Genomic DNA, 17768 nt, shown 5'->3' on the forward strand with positions numbered 1-17768 from the left:
AGCAATCAACAGGAAAAACAGGGATGATTTAACAATAGATTTAAACAGCCAAATAGTAAAACAAATATTCCAGGGCAAAAGCACAAACATTGCTGCCACAACAGTTTTTAGATAAGTTACATATTCCTTTTTTATAGAAATTAGGACATCTTAAGACCAGCTATGATGCTAAATAAAACCGACCTTTACGCAAATGAAAGCTAACTAACTTGAGAGAACCAAATTAAACCACTTGGCTTCCAACCTACACCACAGCCACACATCACTACAAGAGTTTTCAGAACAGTCCTGCAAACACATGGCAAATAAGCAGGGCACATATTATTTGTATGAAGGTCAGGATCATAAGCCTGATTCCTCATTCCAGGAATAGCAGGACTATCTGGAGCCTATTCTGGTCAGCCCAGCTTGGATGCAGAAGAGAATACTTTTCCATGGTGGCATGGACAGTAGTTTGCATCCTTCAAAGTGGTAGTTCAGATCCTGCAAACGTGAAAATTTTCTGCAGAACTAAAGGGAAACAAAAGCCAGTATCTGACACATCTGTTCCATACAAGATAATTCCATTTATAAATATAAACAGTTTTAGCTCAGCCTCCCCTCAAAAACAAGGATGGCAAGAAGGTGAAGCACTAGTGTCATCAGTCCTTGGGCACTCCACAATGAAGTGTACATTCACATCACTTGATGCAAACTCCAAACCTTGCACTTCAAGCATACAGGTTTTAGCAACAAATAAAACAGAAATGCTTGCTCAATTTATACTTGCAGAGGACACACATATTTCAACTCAATTTTGTAGTAAAAGCTCCCATTGTTTTGTTAATTTGCATATCAGACATCCATTTGTTGCTTTCACATTTTCCACTGACTTTAAGTGCATTTCTCTGTACTCAAGGCACATTCATGATAAGAGGACGTGGAGTTTGGAAAAGCATTCATCCCAAATTTAGAGAAAAAAAGCTCCACCACATCACACCACTTGCCTATTCATCCAAAAAGAAAGTTTCAAAAACCAGTTTCCCTGAAATCATAAGGAGGGGAGCAAATATTCACCTTCACAATGAAGTCCAAAAACAATCCCATGTAGAAACACTTACAACCCTGCCTGGGAGGAGAGAGGAAATTACAAGAGGTGTACAGGAACAGAATATATGTAAACTATCAGAGAACCAAAGGAGAAGAGGAGCAAGAATGCCACTAAGAAAAACAAACAAAAACAGAGAGCCATCACCTACCCCCAAATAGAAACTCACAGGAAATATGAGGCCAAATCCTGCCCTCAGATTCTTAGGAAATCCAAAGTAAACTTTCCTTCCGTGTTTGAAGAAGTAATGGATATTGGAAAGGAACCTGCATCTGCGGAGCAAACTTCCTGGCAGTTCCAGTCTTCTCCTGAGTGCAGGAGCTGGTGTTGCTACACCACAGCAAACCACCAGAAGAGCCTCAGGACACAAGTGAAAGTGCTGACCAGCACCGGTTCCCTGTGCTGTGACACCAAAAAAAATCTCCAGGAAAGGAGTAGGGCACTGTAAGCCCCAGCAAACAGCTCTCCACTGCTCACTCTGCCGCCTGCTAAATCATCATCTCACCCAGCTGAGCTCTGTGCTGAACAGACCTGGTGTCTTTGCCATCATCCTCACAGAAGGGAAACAGTAAAAAAACTCATCATACTTGCCTAAATAGAAAGTAATAAAAGTTTAACCATAAAATAGCAAGAATCCAGGTGAGAAAAGGAAGTTAGTGACATACTGTAACAAATCCAGTATTCAAGTGCTACAGATTTAGTATAATCTTTGCACAACAATTCTTCAGAGATGGATTTGACCTAATTTTTATTTAAAAGTGCACCTGAAATATTTATAAACAGCTCCTTGAAAAAAAGAGTCTAGTGCAATTTAACTGTTTAGCCTCTACAACGATTTTGACTTGGCAGGTCAGCTCTAAAACTCACTGTTGTTTGAAGCTCCTTTTACGAGATCCTAGGGAAAGGAGATAGTTGGATCTGAGAAGATAAAACTTCTAACTGCTGCCAGCCACCCCTCCCACATGCCAACAGATTATATTGAGTCTGAAAAAATATACACACGGTGAGACTTAGCTCAGGGCCTCACCAGTTCTTAAATAAGAGAATATTTATCAGCCAAAGTAAATTCCACAACAAATAACTGGTTTCACAGCAGAGGGAGGGGGGAAGTAGGTCATACCAGATCTTAAAAAAATCCCTGGGCATGCTGTGATTGCACACAATAATTTGATGAAAAACAGTTGCCTCACCATGTCTTTCACTACTTGGTTGAGTTTTTTTTTTAAAGTGAGTTTGATAAATTTCCGTAAGTGTAACTGAAGTAAGTCACAATGAAGCAAGGCAGTTTTAACTGTGGAAAAGTGTCATCAACTTGTCAAATTGCAACTTAAAAGTCAAGCTCATCAGACACTTTATATTTCAAGTAATAAATTATCAATCATTACTCATTAAGTATCTTTACATCATTTAGTCATTTATTTAAAAAATTCTGAATAATTTCCAAGCACTGACTTGTACGTCACAGACTATAAAATTCAAAGTAACACCACAAATAGCTCTGACCTACCAGAACTTCCCAGTACACAATGCTCTCTCACAACACTCAATCACTCCTGCTTTCTGTTATATTTATTCATAAATTATACAAATATGCAAGAAGACATGATGGGCCATTGAATATTTTAAATACTTTCTCAAATTCTACAAACAAAAGCCATTTTAAAAGCAGCAAAAATGAATAGAAAGCTGATGAATTAAATGAATTAAAATTAGAAGCCATTCATAAGGGTCCATTAAAAGCTAAACAGAATTACAATGTTCTAGACCCGAGGATCACATCTGCAAGTAAGGCTACAGCTCTTAACCTGAAATCATCGACTGCTATTGCTCTTAATGGCCCTTTAAAAGACAAACCATCCCACTACTGCAACAAACAGTTTGAAAATTATCTCTTAAAAAAATAAAAATGCAAAGGCTTGTGAGAGCAGGCTGCTGCTCTCCAAATGAACAGCAGCATGGTGGCCAATGAAAATAATAGTGTCTGATACAGGATAGATCCCATCTGGGCTCCTACATTTCATCAGGGCTCTGCTCCCACTGACACCCAGGCACTGATGTGACACTGGGACCGTGTGGGGACTGCATGGCCGCGCTCCGGAGGAGCAGCTCAGGACCAGGTGACTGCAGGAGCAACGCGTTCCAGCTGAGCCTACCGGGAAGCCAAGGAGGCAGAAACCCACAGGAATCAAACGTGCTGGAAAGGTTCAGCTGCACGACTAAATAAGAGTGAACGAGTCAAGAATCAGCTCCAGGTGCACACAGAACACTGCTGTCCCAAAGCTCCACCTAACTCAATGCTCTAACCAGGCTATTTAGTGGTTTAAGTTCAACACCTCTGTACATTTTGTAAAAAGCACAGATACTTGTAGCTGATGCGCATCACAAAACGCAGAGTGAAGCACTTCAGCGCTCTGTTACTGTAACTCAGAGAGTTTCAATGGCCCGAAAACACGCTCCCTATTAAAAATGTAGGCACTTTACATTGTCTAAAGCACAGTGCGAACAATAACAATCCAACACGCTTTCACCTCCTTTGTCAATCAAGCCAAGACAGCCAAGTCATGCAAACAGCCTGCTGATGAGAGCACCTCAATACACAGCTGCACTCAAGGAAAACGACGCCTCTCACAATGGAAACCTCAAAGACTATTTCTTTGGCAGAGCACTGCAATGGGAACTCAAATTTGGAAGGTACAATATGAACAAAATCAGAAATCAACATGGTAGAACAAATCACAAAAAGAAAGGAAAAGCAGAGTACCACATGCCTGCTTTAGCGACGACTGATACTGCCAGGACAAACTTTCCAAACCCTCTAACTGAGAAACAGCAAGTTTGGGGGCTTTTTTGAGATTAAATTAACTACTGCATGTCAGACTCACCACCTCACAAAGACCTCCACAGTTTCTCAGAGCAAGGCAATCAGAGAGACCTGACAGCTAAAGCTTTCAAAAACCCGCACCATTCCCACACTGAGGACAAAGCCGATTCCTTTCTGAAGACAACAGTCACCGAGAGATCAACATCTCAGGGAGAGAGTTGTTCTCACGGCATCTTTAGTTTTAGCTGCTTCCTTTCTCACTCCCTAATCCTAAATCAGTTCTACTCCTGTAGAGAACACAGGCAAACCTCCACCCAAACCACAAAAAACCATCTGACCCAAACCGAGTCAGAGCTTTTCTGGCTGGCTGTGCATCCCCAAAAGGTTCTCTGCACACCAGCAACAAAAAAAAAAAAAAAAAAAAAAAAGCACAGAACAAAAAGATTCAGGTTGCTGCCACATCCACGAAACATGTCTTCCAGCTCCAATTAAACGCTTGAAAGAGAATTTTTAAAATCCGCAAGCTCTTGAACAGGGACAGAAGGGACCGCATCGGGGGAGAGAGGGGATGCAACCAGCCGATATCCAGGCAACAGAGGAAAAAAAATCAACAAGTCGGCGCAGCCCAGCGCGGAGCACGAGCCGCGTCCAAAGGTGCGGACGTACCTTGTGGAGGTGCCTTTCCTGACATCGCAGATGCTGCATTTGAAGGCTTCGGCGCTGTTCCTGAAGGTGCACACGCTACAATCCCAAAAGCCTTCGTCGGCTGCAGGTTTGGCTTGCCTTTTCGGCCTTGAGGAAGGGGAGGGAGAGGGGAAGCGTGTGTGTGTACGTGTGTGTTTGGGGAGGAGGAGAGAGGCGGCAGGAGGAGGAGGAGAGAGAGGAGGAGGAGGAGGAGAGAAAGAAAACACACACATGAGAAACCATGTTACAGAGCCCCGAAACCCAGCGCCTGCTCGCACCGCCGCTCTCCCGCGGGGCCGGGAGCAGCCGACAAACCCCAGCCGGGGCCGGCCCCGGAGAGGTGCGGGGGGCGCCGAGCTCCGCCCCGGCCCCGCCGGGCCGAACCCGCCGGGCCGGGCCGCCCGCGTCCCCCCGCCCGCGGCGGGAGGGTGGGAGGGTGGGTGGGCGAGTTTGCGGGCTGGGAGGCGCGTTCCCTCCTCCACCTTGTTAAACCTCCCTTTGTCTGGGAGCGGCGAGTGCGCGGAGCGGGGAGTGCGAGCGAGCGGAGCCGCCATGGCTGCGCTCGCACCGCACCAGCCCTGGCACCGGCGGCAGGCTGGGAGACACCGGCACTCCTCCTCCTGCTGCCCTTCCACGCTCCCTCCATCTTAGGAGCCTCCCTCACTCTCTCCCCGCCCGCGGCCCCCCCTCCGCCCCGGCCCCCCGCGTACCTGGCGGGGCGGCGCGGGCTCGCCGCCCCCTCCCCGTTCGCTCCCTCCATCTTAGGCGCCCCTCGCCGCCTCCCCCCGCCGGGGCCGAGCACACGCCGGCGGCTGCCAGCCAGGGCCTACCCGCCGCCATCCCCTCGGCCGGGGCCGGGGCAGAGGCGGCCGCGCCGCGCTCCCTCCATCTTACCGCCTCTCCCCGCCCGCCCCCGCGCCCCCGCTCACCTGGTCGGGCTCTTCTTGTCGCCCATGACCATGGATCGGGGCCGCCCCTGCCCTGCGCACAAAGAAAGAGGCGAGGGGAGGGAGGGCGGGGGGACGGGGCTGCCTCCGTCCAGCAGGCTCCGGCTGCTGCGCACCCCGCGCCGCCGATCCTGCCGCTGCCAGGCTCCGCTCCGGACTAGCAGCGCAGCGCAGCCCGGCGCCCTCCCTCCTCCTCCTCCTCCTCCCTCTCTCCCTCCCCGCGCCGCGCCGCTCCGGCGGGCGGAGCTGCTGCCGCGCCGCGGCCAATGGGGGCGGCCCCGCCGCCGGCCCTGCCGGGGAGGGAGCGGGGGGGAGCCGGGAGCGCCCCGGGAGCGCCCCCTGCGCCGCCCCGCCGGGTCCCACCCCCGCCCGCACGGAGCCCCCGCGGGCCGCTCCTCCCGCGCCGCGGCCCCACCGCGCCGGGAGGGCTCGGGCTCCGCGCAGCCCGCGGGTGGCCCCTTCCCTTCCCGTCCCTGCCCCCTCGGAGGGTTCGTCGCCCGCCTGTCCCCCGGGGAGCGGGGCTGCCGCGGGCGGGACGGCGGCGCACGGGGGACGGCAGGCCCGCTCCGTGAGGGGAAGGGCGGCCAGGGCCGGCTCTCCCGCCCGGTGGCTGCGCTGGGAGTGCCGGAGCGGCTGGGCAGAAGGACACAACTCCTGCTGCGTGCCCTGACCTCGGGGACGGGCTCCCGGTGCCCTCACGGATGCCTCGGCTGCCACCTCCGTGAGTTGGCTTCAGGCTCGGGGTCAGGGCAGCGGCCCGCCCAGAGGCCAAGGTGTTTCAACAGCGCTGCTGTAGTGCTGCTTCCAGAAATGTTCCCGTCAGTCCCTCAGTGATCTATCGACTCCACCAAGCACGAGCGGTGCTTCTGCAAAACTCCTGAGGTGGCAAAACGTGGCTTTCCTAAAAAGTGGCATTCTCAAAAAGCGGCGTTTCCCGAAAAGCAGCAGTCGTGCCCTGAGATTCCCCACGGCCCCCTGGGGCCTGTGGAAGCGCTAGCAGGGCGGGCTGGGATGGTGACATGCCAAGCATGAGCTGTCAGTGGCTTTGCTGAGCTCCTTTCACATGGGGCTGCTTCCTCTGCTGCAGCCAGAGGGGATGGGGGCCGTGAGCAGCTGAGGAAGGATGGCGCAAGGGGCGATGAGTGAAGGCTAAAAAGTTGGTACAGCCACACACGGCTTGCAGTGCAGGCATTCTTTCACTGTGCTTTTCCACTGTGCTCTTCCACTGTGCTTTCCTACTTTCTCAGTGGTGACTAAGCCAGGCAAACATCTCCCACCAGTGAACAGCAAACTTCATCCCCAGGCAAGGCGCAGGGCAGACAGGAGGGACATGGGCTGCGCAGGGCTGTACCTGAGAGAGTGGTGAGTGGGGCTGCAGGGAGAGCATGGAGGCAGTCTGAGCAGAGTCAATCTGTGGCTGAGTACAAGAGGAAAAAAATTATTGCTTGAAAGCAAAGCAGTGTAAGTGGCTTAAAGAAGGATAGGCACCTACATGGCAGGAGGCAACATAACCATGTCCTGTGCATTAAAGCTTTAGGAATTTGGACTCACAAGTCACAGGGGATTTTTCCCTCCAGCGATGCCCATTTTAACAGTCAAATCATGCTGACAGAGTCACCTCCCATATAAGAGCTTCCTGTAATCCATTTACTCTACCCAGCCCCCCCATGCCCTCCCAGGTAATTTAACCCTTGCTGTCACCTCCACCAACCACTTTAATTTCCAAACAGACTTCCACTGACTTTTTTCTACACCACACAAGTTCCTGAACAATACAGCAAGATGCAGACATACTCCAAGGGCAGAGTTAAGGTTGCACAATTATCACATGTAGGAAGTGTCATTTTCCCATTGCATCTGCTGTTTTCCAAACATTTTTGCTCTTTTAGATTATAGCTGTAACGTTTGCTTTGGGAATCTGTGTGGGAACAGGAACTCAGCAGTGCTTGTGGGGTCTGGTAAGCAGAGACCTGGTATGCAATCACTTCCAGACCTTTGTGACAATGGAGAGTGTGGGGACAAGAGCAGCACCATTCTTGGGCACAAGGTCAGTGGAGAATCTGAGCAGCACAGAAAGGCAGAAAGCACTGAAATTTTGACTTAGGCATGGTCCAACTCCCATTTTCTGCCACAGGTGTTTTCCTTAGCTCCAGTGTTGTGTTAAGCAGAGTGACAGCCACCACAGGCATAAAGTTTTTGTGGAAACAGCAGGGAGCTGTGGCCCATTTTTAGAAAGCAGTTTATCTCCTCAAAAAAGTTTCAGGGTTGCTGTTTTCATAGCAAAAAGTTGTTTTCTTTCCAAAAACCTGCTACATCCTTCGTTATCAATTCCCCTGGAAACCTTCCTTCCTTGACAAATAACGCTTTCAACGTCATGTGTTAAAAACTTGGCAAGCCAAGCACAGCATGACTTCATTCAATCCCGTACATCCATCAGGAGGTGATCATTCCCAGTTTGTTAAACACCCTTCAAGCCACAGTTTGGGGTGTCTTCCTTCATGGAGGGTTCCAGAGGAGTACCATGGTCACTGGTGGGCTGGTCCAGCCAGAGCTTTTGGGGTGCTGTGTCCTGCAAGCAGCACTTCCCTGCTGACATCTCCAGACACCAACACAGGAACCACTGGCAGAAGTCAGGGCTGAAAATAGTCAAACTAAAGGGCAAGTGCCTTGGTGGGGGTGTTTCTTTCACACTCTGGTATTAGCACCATGAGTTATCCTGCCAGCCTCAAAATTCACTCAGGTGGCACAGGTACTGCACCCCTCTAAGCATTTGAGGATTTTTAATGGAGTTTGGGCTCTCATGTCCTTGCAAGGCAGCCTTGGGCAAGTTATTTAACACTTCTCCTTAACTCCAGTAGTCTGGATTTCAAAACTGTAAGAAATTAATTTTCTAGGCTCCTACATGGCACAAGTTTTCAAACTCATTCCAGCTAAATGGTTTGAACTTCACAGTGATGTTCAGCAGGTCCTAAATCCGCCTGAAGGAATTCCCACCCTTGCCTACAGAAGATGCCACTTTCTCATTGCTGCCAAATGTGTGCTTATTCAAGAGTACTCTCATCTGTGAGAGGGTCCTGTTAATCCACTTCTTCCCAGCCTTCCCTCACCATATGGATTTTTAATGACAAAATCCTTGCAAAGAGATGCTGGCTGCAGGTGTTTCCAGGGCACAAGAGACACGGCAGTGGGGAAGGCAGGTTCACAGCACAGGCCACAAACGTCTTGGGCCAACCTGGCAGCCACAGCCTATGCTGGGAGGTCCAGAGCAAACTTCAGTACATTCTTTATATTTGTACAGAGATGTTGGGATGAAACAGATGGAACTTTATTCCCCCTCTGCAGCCCAGCATCCCCCTCACCCCAATGGCATCAGAGCTACTCCTGCTTCAGCCCTGAAAACAGGCAACAGTCCAAACCCACAGTGTGGCAGTCCACACCCCTCCCCAGAGCAACTGGGCCAGAGATGCTCCAAGATGCACTCTTGAGACAAACACCCTATTAGCAGCTTCTTCAGCACAGTGAGACCTCCAAAACCTGGGGTGCCAAGAGCGCAGGGGTAATTCCCTGCACCTGGACCATCGGTATAAAAAGGATTTAAAAATAAACAGGGATGCTGCACCCAGCCAAAGTCACTATTTTTGCATAGGGTTCAATGCCAAATATAAATATTAACTTAAGCTTCTCAGCCCCCTTGGTCACTGTGGTAAATACACATTTTTTTAATTTTTGCATCAGACATGCATAACTTCTCAGAAGTGACTGCTGCCCTGAACAGCCAAAGTCTAACCACTAGTAAATGACTTTGCTGTGGATTTAATAAGGAATTTGTCATATAGGAGTTGGAATCAGGCTCAGGACACAGATCTCTCTATTAGTTTAGCCAGACCTAGAAGGATCAGAAGTGATGCTGCCGCTCTCCAGGGCAGGGAAGTTGCGTATCACCACACAATTAGCACCTTTTAGTAGAAGTGGGTAGAAAGGGAAATTAGCAACTGAGGGTAGAAATGGTGAACCAGCTACACAAGAGCACCTTAACAGCCATCATTCATTTTGCAGCGTCCTCCTGAAGAGGATTAAATGTGTTTAACCTCCACAGGTTTCCAGCATGAGGAGAAACTGTCCAGGGGTGGAAGAAAAAGAAGCTGTGTGAAGGCCAGCAGACTTCACACAAAGCAGCATAATGTTTGCCATACATAAGAGCATCCTTGGCAAGGCAGGCAAGAGCCTGTGCTTAGAAGCCTGGAAGTCTTCACCACAAAATAAAATACCAAACCAGAAAACAAGCATTGCCCAGAGGCACTGGTGGCCAACATACTGCATCCTCTCTTGCTTTCAAAGCACAGCGTTAACTGCCATGGGGTTTGGGTGCTGATGCCAGAGAGAAGTCAGGAGGAAACCACTCTTGGAAATCTCACGTAGCACTTGACAACATCTTTGAATATATGGCCCAGACTGAGTTCATAAGCTTTTTGGGAAAAGCGTTGTGCTGGGGATTGTGTAAACACAGAACTGGCTGATGGATGGCCCTGGTGCAACACAGAGATGTATGCACGTTCCAGCAAAGCTTACTGAATTAACAACAATTTTGGGTTGATACAGGGACACTCAGAGACTTTACTGATAATTGGGGGGGGGGGGGGGGGGGGGGAATGATAAGCAGAAGTTACCACACTCTTCCATTTTCCAGACTTCAGGAATGAGTTGGATGTAAGGTCACATGGGATATTTTTAGTTGTGCTGGGAGCACAAGCATAGCAAAGTGGGCAAGGAACGAAGCAAGAAGGAGCTGGAGAGACAATTGGTAGAGGTCCTCATAAAACTGCCTGTGGATGAACACTACTTGATAAATCCTTTAGTGACTCCATTAGGAAAAGGAGGGATTGTGCTTATAACCTGAAGATGAGAATGTCACACTGGAAAAAGAGAGTAACTTTGAGAGAGCAAAATGGAAATGGGGTGAAATAGGCTGATTACAAGCAGCCAGCTGTCAGTCAGTAACAGTGTTTCTCACCTGGAGCAGAAGATCATTGGTCTGGCACGCAGGAGGGAGAAGAGCTGCCTCAGGTGTTTGAGTGCCACTGGTGTGACTTAGCTCCTGGAAAGGCCAATGCCAAGCAGGGGCGTCAGAAGTACCAATGAATAGAGACAAGGAAGCATTTAACACCACTGGACAGTGCACAGGCAAGATCTTGTTGGAATTCTCCAGTTGAAGAAAAAAATATATTCAAGAAGGGACAAGCATGGAGAAGAGTTTCTAGGATGGTCAGGGGAATGGAAAACCTATTTTATGAAAGGAGTTTCTAAAAACTCACTTTTTCAGCCTGGGGAAACAAAGGAGTAGGTATGACCACTGTAAAATGCACTGGGGAAGGAGGCAGCACATTGCAGCAATGAAAGAGCTCTTAGACAAGAATGAAGAGTGCAACTCATCCATGCTGGACATGTGGGGTGGAAAACTTCAGAGGAACACGGAACAGAAACAGCTTTGCAGTGGGAGGAGCAGAGGCACTCAATGTAAAGATGGACCTTGATCACTCAGAAGGAATCACCCGGTGGAGCAGCTCCCCATCCCTGTGATCCTGCTGAGGTCAGACCCCAATGCTGTCACCAGAGTCCTGTCTCTCCCTTCTCACCCACCCACACCAAAGAATCTCATCTGGCTTGTTCCCAGCCAATAGATTTCAGTAGCTGTTCTCTCAAGGGAAGGGAAGACGTACAGGGAGAAGAAAACTCTTCATCCAGCTTTTGTGCCTAGAAATGGATTTCTCAAACATCCTGGGATCTCTGATTTGCTTCTAAATTTGGTATGTGGGTTTTTTCCTCCCAGAAAACTTAAAACTTCCTGTATTCAGCAAAATAAGGGTATTTTTAAAGTTTTCTTTCTTTCTTTCTTTTAAATCTATTTTTAGATAGTCTTCGGTTTCTTTGGAAAAAAGTTGTAGAACTGAATTAGCAAGTGATCAAATGCCGACTATCAGGAACTTCAAACAGCAAGCCAAAAACTTTCTATCAGAAACAGCCTGCCGAAGAGCAACGTAGGAGAAAAAGGATCTGAAAGATGAGGAGCAATATGCAAGCAGCAGCCAGTGCCAGGAATCTCCAGGGTCTGTAAACCCTTAAAATGCCAGACAGACTGGAGTGAAAAACAGCCTGAAAGGTAGAGAGGCATAAAACACTCTGCATGCAACCGTGTTAAATATAAAACTCGGCTGAGTAGTAAAGAAAGCCAACAAAAACTAGAGGCTCTAGCTAAGCATCCTGCATGCTGTACTCTACAGATAGCAAAGGCTATGCAATTTAAATCTGTAATCCCTTCCCAAGCAAAGAGGCTTTTGCAACAGCACAATCTGGATGTCACCAGCATATGAATAGGCATCTTGGGACTGATCTGGAGAGCAGAGGTCAAAGTTTAGTGATGTATGTACTTGTCTCCCTAATAGGTCTTATTGATTATTATCCATAGAAACAAGCAACATCTCCAAATCTGCCTCTTCCTTTGGGCTATATGCTGGCAACCAGGAAAAAGCACCTTGATCTCCTAGGTCCATGTTGTTTGTAGAACACTGAAGCCTGTGATAAGGAAACACACACAGTTGCTGGACAGACTGGTGAAACCCAGCAAGTGGAAAATGGTCAGTAGATCTCTGTAACATCTGTATAGCCATGATACAAGCACAGTGTCACAAAATAACTCCTGACAAAATATTTTTAAAAATATTAGGATGACATGAGTGAGGGAAGAGGAAGTCAACATGGCAATTCAATCACCTATGTGACTAATGTGTTGAGGAAGGGGCTGAAAAGTCCCAGTACAGGTAAAGTGAAATTCACACTTGTCCAACCACAAGTATTTCAGCCAGGCACCTTAACTATTGCAGTGAAATTGTCCTATCTGTGATACAAAATGGTGGCAGTCCATTGCTATCTCCACAGCACAAGCACCATTTTGTTGGAGCATCTTCAGGAGAAGAGCAAAAATGGGAAAAGCACAGGAGGGTGGGACCAAAAGTACCAATGCTGCATACTCCTACCACAGTGAGCACGGCAGTGGCAGCCAGCCAGCACGGTGGTGGGAGCAAAGCCAGCTCAGGTAAGGCACTGGGAACGCCCTTGGGTGGAGACTAAGCCGATAAATACGCAAGGTAAGGGTGATTATCAGACCTCCTCAAACTTCCTGACTTTACAAGGTAGAGCCGGAGAAAGCAGGCTCACTCTGGAGACTTTGGTACTCACGCTTCTAGGTGCTGCCAGAAACTGGAAGTGGGGAAAAACCTCCAATCAGCTCTGTCTACACTGTTTCGGAATCTCAGAAGCCATCCCATTTAGGTTCAAGGTCAGGAGCCAGCTCAGGCAGCAGGGAGGTCCTGGCTCTCTATGGAGATGTTTGTCCACCTCCATAAGCAAACACAAGGTCACTAAGGCTGGTCCTGCTGATGTGCAGCCTGAGATCTGGCTGCCTACTCTGGCCATCCTCATGCTCACCCATCTCCCAGCTTGCAGCCTGAAAAGGTGCAGAGGAGTTTGGCAGGGCTCCCCTGGACAGCAACAGCCATTTCCCACCAGTGACTCCAGCTCCTGGCTCTGTGGGATGTGCAGTTTGCTAGCTAACATAAAACTGGTTATCCACCTGCACAGCCTCACTTTGGAAACAATGGGCCTGCACACCTGAAAAAGCAGAGAAACTTGGGAGTATAAAGCCAAGTATGGACTGTCGTGGATATTGAGGCACAGCACAAACCAGAGCAGCAGTAGCTGTGTTACTCCAGTGGAACTGTGACAACATGATCCCAGCCCCTATCAGGAATGTTGTTGTTCAGTACACATCTAAGTCACACAACAACAACAAGCCTGCTGCACACTCAGTTTTCTCCCAGGTACAGTAGATCTGGCTTGCTCTGGGGTGTGTGAGAGCACTAGCTCCAGGCAGCCAGAGATGCTGTGTTCTGTGCAGCTGGCACTGGGATCAGCAGCATCTGGGGGAGTGCAGCTACTCAGGACTCACCAAAACAGCAACAACAAAAAAGCCTCTTTTCTCATAGAGTACAGCTGATTTCCCTTCCTCCCATTCTCTTAACAGATGTCAGAAAAAAGCATGAATGGCTGCAGCTCTGTGCTCAACTCACAGATTTCACACTTGCTGCAGAGCTGGCCTTCTGCTTCCGAACCCAGTTCTGGAAGGTGTTGCTTTTTCAAAAGAAAGGGGCAAAAAAAAAAAAAAAACCTTAAACACTTAATAGTAAACTCCTTCAAAAGAAAACTTGCTTCAAGCCAAAAAACATTTGCCAAGTTTCAACTAAATGTGGATTTTCACGACTCTGTAATAAACACCTCAATATAGGGGTTTCAAAATGAGAATACTGAGACAACTTTGCTCCAAGCAGCTCAAAATATATATATGAAATACATAACTTGTTTTTTTAAAAGAAAAATCCAACTACCCCAAGGAGACATTTTATGGTGTTTCAGTTACATATACATACAGAAAAAAACCCCAACCAAATACAGAATAAAACTAAATAAAAAGCTGTGGATTTGTGAGTTGTCCATCATTCCAGTCAGGCAGGAACAGGTCACTCCCCAGAACCAGATCATAGATCTGGATGCTATTGCAGCAGATTAACAAGAGAGCACTACAGGAAGGAAGCATTTCCAGGTGAGAGAAGGGGTTCACTGCAGAAATTCTCTTGCAGAGACTCCAGCCAGGGTTCCCACGGTCTCTGTGACTATGAGCCCAACCAGAGGGGTGCTCCAAGTTGTACCCACTAAGGCTGCAGGTGTCAGAGGGGATCCAGCAGTGCTCTCCAGGGACAGGTAGGGATGGAGTGAACCATTAAACATTCCTGGGGCTGGAAGAGTCTCAGTTCCTGACCACTCAGATGTTGAATGGCTTTTCCTGGTGCATAGGGTGGGATTCCAGGGAAGCAGAGCTCTCAGTGTGAGGGGTAAGCACATCCATCCCTTCCTCAGGGCCAAGTCTGGCTGTTTTGCAAACAGACGTTGATTTGGTTTGGAATGCACCAAAACACCCTTAAATCCAATTTAGGTGTTAAAGGGAAAAAACCCCATGGGTGCCTTATGGCAGCTTTGCAGCCCTGAAGGCACCTACAGCTCGTGAAGGAACAGAGGTGAAGCAAACCAAGCATCGTGGTGCTGCCAACCACAGCATCCCTGCAGAGAGGAGCAGTGGGACTCTGCTGCCAGGGGACCAATGGCCTTAGGCTGGTTTTAATTCCTGCCAGCTCCCTCGTGCTGTCACCAGAGGACGGATTGGGAAAGCTGCAGCAGGAGCACAATCCACATTTCCGCAGGGAAGAGACTGTAGTTAGGACTGCAGCCATGAGTTAGCTAAACTTGTCCAAATAAAGGGGGGGAAAAAGCTACTTGTGTTGTTTCCCCAGCCTCAGAGCAATATACTTCCCTAGGATCAATTCATAACAGGTTGTTGTGTTCAGAGCTAAAATTAATCTTACATCAGGAGAATGAATTAAAACAATGAAGAGCTTCCTGCATTCATTGCTAAAAAAATTAATCTTCTGAGAGCTTCCTTTTCTACTTTCCAACTGGCCACCTTGCTTTCATTCAAGGAAAGCCTGAGTAAAAAATGTAAAACTGCTTCCAGGTGGTTTTGGTTAAAGCAAACAAAGAGCTGTGAATTGTGTCAGAGCCTGGTTTCAAGGCATGGCAGAAGGTGGAGAGTTAGCCAGAAAGAGAGAACCACCACTACTGAGATACAGCCACTGGCCTAATTAGGTGGAATAGCTATTAGTGATTCCACCTAATTAGATAATTAGATTAATTATCTAATTAACTGAGATTGTTGTTAGACAAAGGCAGGTAGAGCTTCAGAGGTGATAAGGAAGACATCAGGGCAAGGTTACTCTGATTTATATTGATTTCTTTAACAGTTCAAGAACTCCCCTGGTTCCCACATTTATTTACCCACGTCTTGCTCCTCTAGGGTGGTTTTAAAGTGATTAAAGCAAGGAAGGGGGAGGATGTCCTTTTAAAAATAGAAAAAAAAGGATGTTTCACTGCGAGTTTCCCCCGTACTACTGAAAATCTGCGATTTGTCAGAGAAACCAAACAGGGCAGGGGAACAAGAAGTACCTGTGCTCCCCCTACTTCTTATGCTTGGATCTTGCCGTGCATCCTCCCCACAGACCTTTTTGGCTACACAGTGTGTTTGTCTTTGGGGAGAGAGACAACATGTGAGCTAATGATGCACCAACAGCGAGCGGGAGCTGTGGCTGGCAGCTTTTCCTGCATCGCTGGCTCCGTGCTGGCAGTGCTGGTGGGAACCACAAGCCAATTAAGGAGGCCTCGTTGCGGTAGACGTGGCGTAAAAGGAGCATTAGAATATCCTGCCCCAGAGACCAGGCAGTCCTGGATACCCAAGGGCGAGCACAAGGCAGGTTTGCAAGTTTAATAAGCCAAGTCCTCCCCGCTCAGGCGTGAAGATAATATTATGCCAGGCAGGCCCGGGTGGAGGAGTCAGAATTGGAGCCTCCAGCGTCCACAATTTCAGCCACCTGCTTTGAATTTCACCACCACAGACTCAGGCCCACAGTGCAGCCCAAATTTTAGGAGGCACAGGAGGGCATGCAACTGAATCCACCCTGTCCTTCCCGCCCTACATCTATTGTTAGATACATCAAGGAATTTGACCCACTTTGCGAGTTTCTGGTGGTTTTTCACATTCCATTTGTCCTTTCTGACTAACATTTTGCACTTGTTTGTCACTGCTCTGGCTCTGCTCCCTGTGGTGGATGCTCAGATTGCTGGAAAAAGATCCAGCTGCTGTATCCCACTGTGTTTAGAGCTCCTAAGCTCTGAGTGGATCCAGGACACTACCCACGCTGGGTTTTGAGGCATCCTCCTTTCTCGCTGAGCTTCCCTCCTCCAGCTGGCTTAAATTCAGGCCTTACAGGCTTTGTACACTTGCTCACACCAAAAACACAAGCTTTGCACACATAACCCTTGCAGAGGCCCATAACAAATGCCATCCCAGGTGGGCTTTCCCCTGGGTTTTGGAGCTTGGCTGGTCTCTGCTCATGCTGCAGAGTGCAACGGCATTTAGTGATCTGGTGACTAGCATGTCCTCAGCACAAGGGCCCTTTGGCTCAGCTCCCTGCAGGAATCCTCACAAATCAGCCATATGGCAGAAGAAAATGGTTTACACACCTCGTCAAGAGCTCAGAGGTGACTTGCGGTTTATCTCCTCTGGCTCTGGTTGATCCCACAGATACACCAGCCCCTTCCCACAACAAATGCCCCCCCCATCTCTCTCCCTGACTCTGCTGCACACCTCTGAGGTTTCTCTTTTGTATGCCCTCCTATCACTTGACTTCTTCATTCAGCCTTAATACCCGTGTATAATAATAGCTTAATAACTTTATAATAGCTTCAGCCTGTCTCCTGGGAGGTACAGAAATAAGCCTGTCTTTCCTAGTTGCAGACACTATGTTAACAGATCCATTATTGGTCACACCAGGACCGTGAGAACTCTCAGCACCCATTGCCCCTTCTCCAGTGCCTTGGCATCATTTTGGGCAATATGCTCTTCCAGGCCACAGCAGCATCCAATGGAAAAGCTGCATGGGTATCTCATGGGCAGGCTGTGCCCTGCCAGGTGTGGGATGTGGGGTGCCCACACTCTCCTCCTGCACCCTGAAAAGCCACAGAGGCCACAGCCCTGATCTCAGGCAGAACTTGCTGTTTCCTGACAAAACAGCCACGTCTCCACGGGAGCTAAAGGGTTGCAAACACAGAGCAGCCACATCCCTGTGAGCCGCCGGCCATCTGGTAAGAGTATTGGAGCGAGGGACTTTCAAAGCCAACAGACACTTATTTTGCAGAGTTTTTCCACTGTAGAGAAAATCACAAAAATTTCTATTTTGTTGTGTCATAATCCTGGTAGCTAAGAGAGATTTTTATCAGTTTCAACAAACTCTGAAACCCATTGCAGAGCTTGGGGAAGGAGCACTCTTCAGCCAGCAGTGGGATGTGGTGCCCAGGGAAAAGACAGGTCTCCAGGAATCCTGGAGGGTCATGTCTCCTCTGGAAAAACTTTCCCCAGTGGTTTGGGTCTCCTTGGAAATCTGCCACCAATGTGCCAAGGCTGTCCCCCATTATCCAGCAGGACAGAGGGAGACCACAGGCTGAGAGAAATGAATTTAAAGCAGATTTTCAGTCCCTATCGCAAAATCTGGCTGTTCTGCTGCAACAGTAG

The 17768-nt window shown here is 48.5% G+C and overlaps 1 protein-coding gene across 1 annotated transcript in view; it reads right to left on the minus strand.

Moving 5' to 3' along the window:
- RYBP (RING1 and YY1 binding protein) overlaps positions 1-5695 on the minus strand; it is a 38483-nt gene extending 32788 nt beyond the window's left edge. The window contains exons 1-2 of the mRNA XM_084214525.1: positions 5522-5695; positions 4575-4700 (exon numbers count right to left, since the gene is read on the minus strand). Of these exons, the coding sequence (XP_084070651.1) occupies positions 4575-4700; positions 5522-5553 (158 nt within the window). The 5' untranslated portion in view covers positions 5554-5695. The remainder of the gene's footprint in view (positions 1-4574; positions 4701-5521) is intronic.
- Positions 5696-17768: the final 12073 nt, after the last annotated feature.

Source organism: Fringilla coelebs (assembly GCF_963513975.1).
Source record: "Fringilla coelebs genome assembly, chromosome: 13".
NCBI lineage: Eukaryota > Metazoa > Chordata > Aves > Passeriformes > Fringillidae > Fringilla > Fringilla coelebs.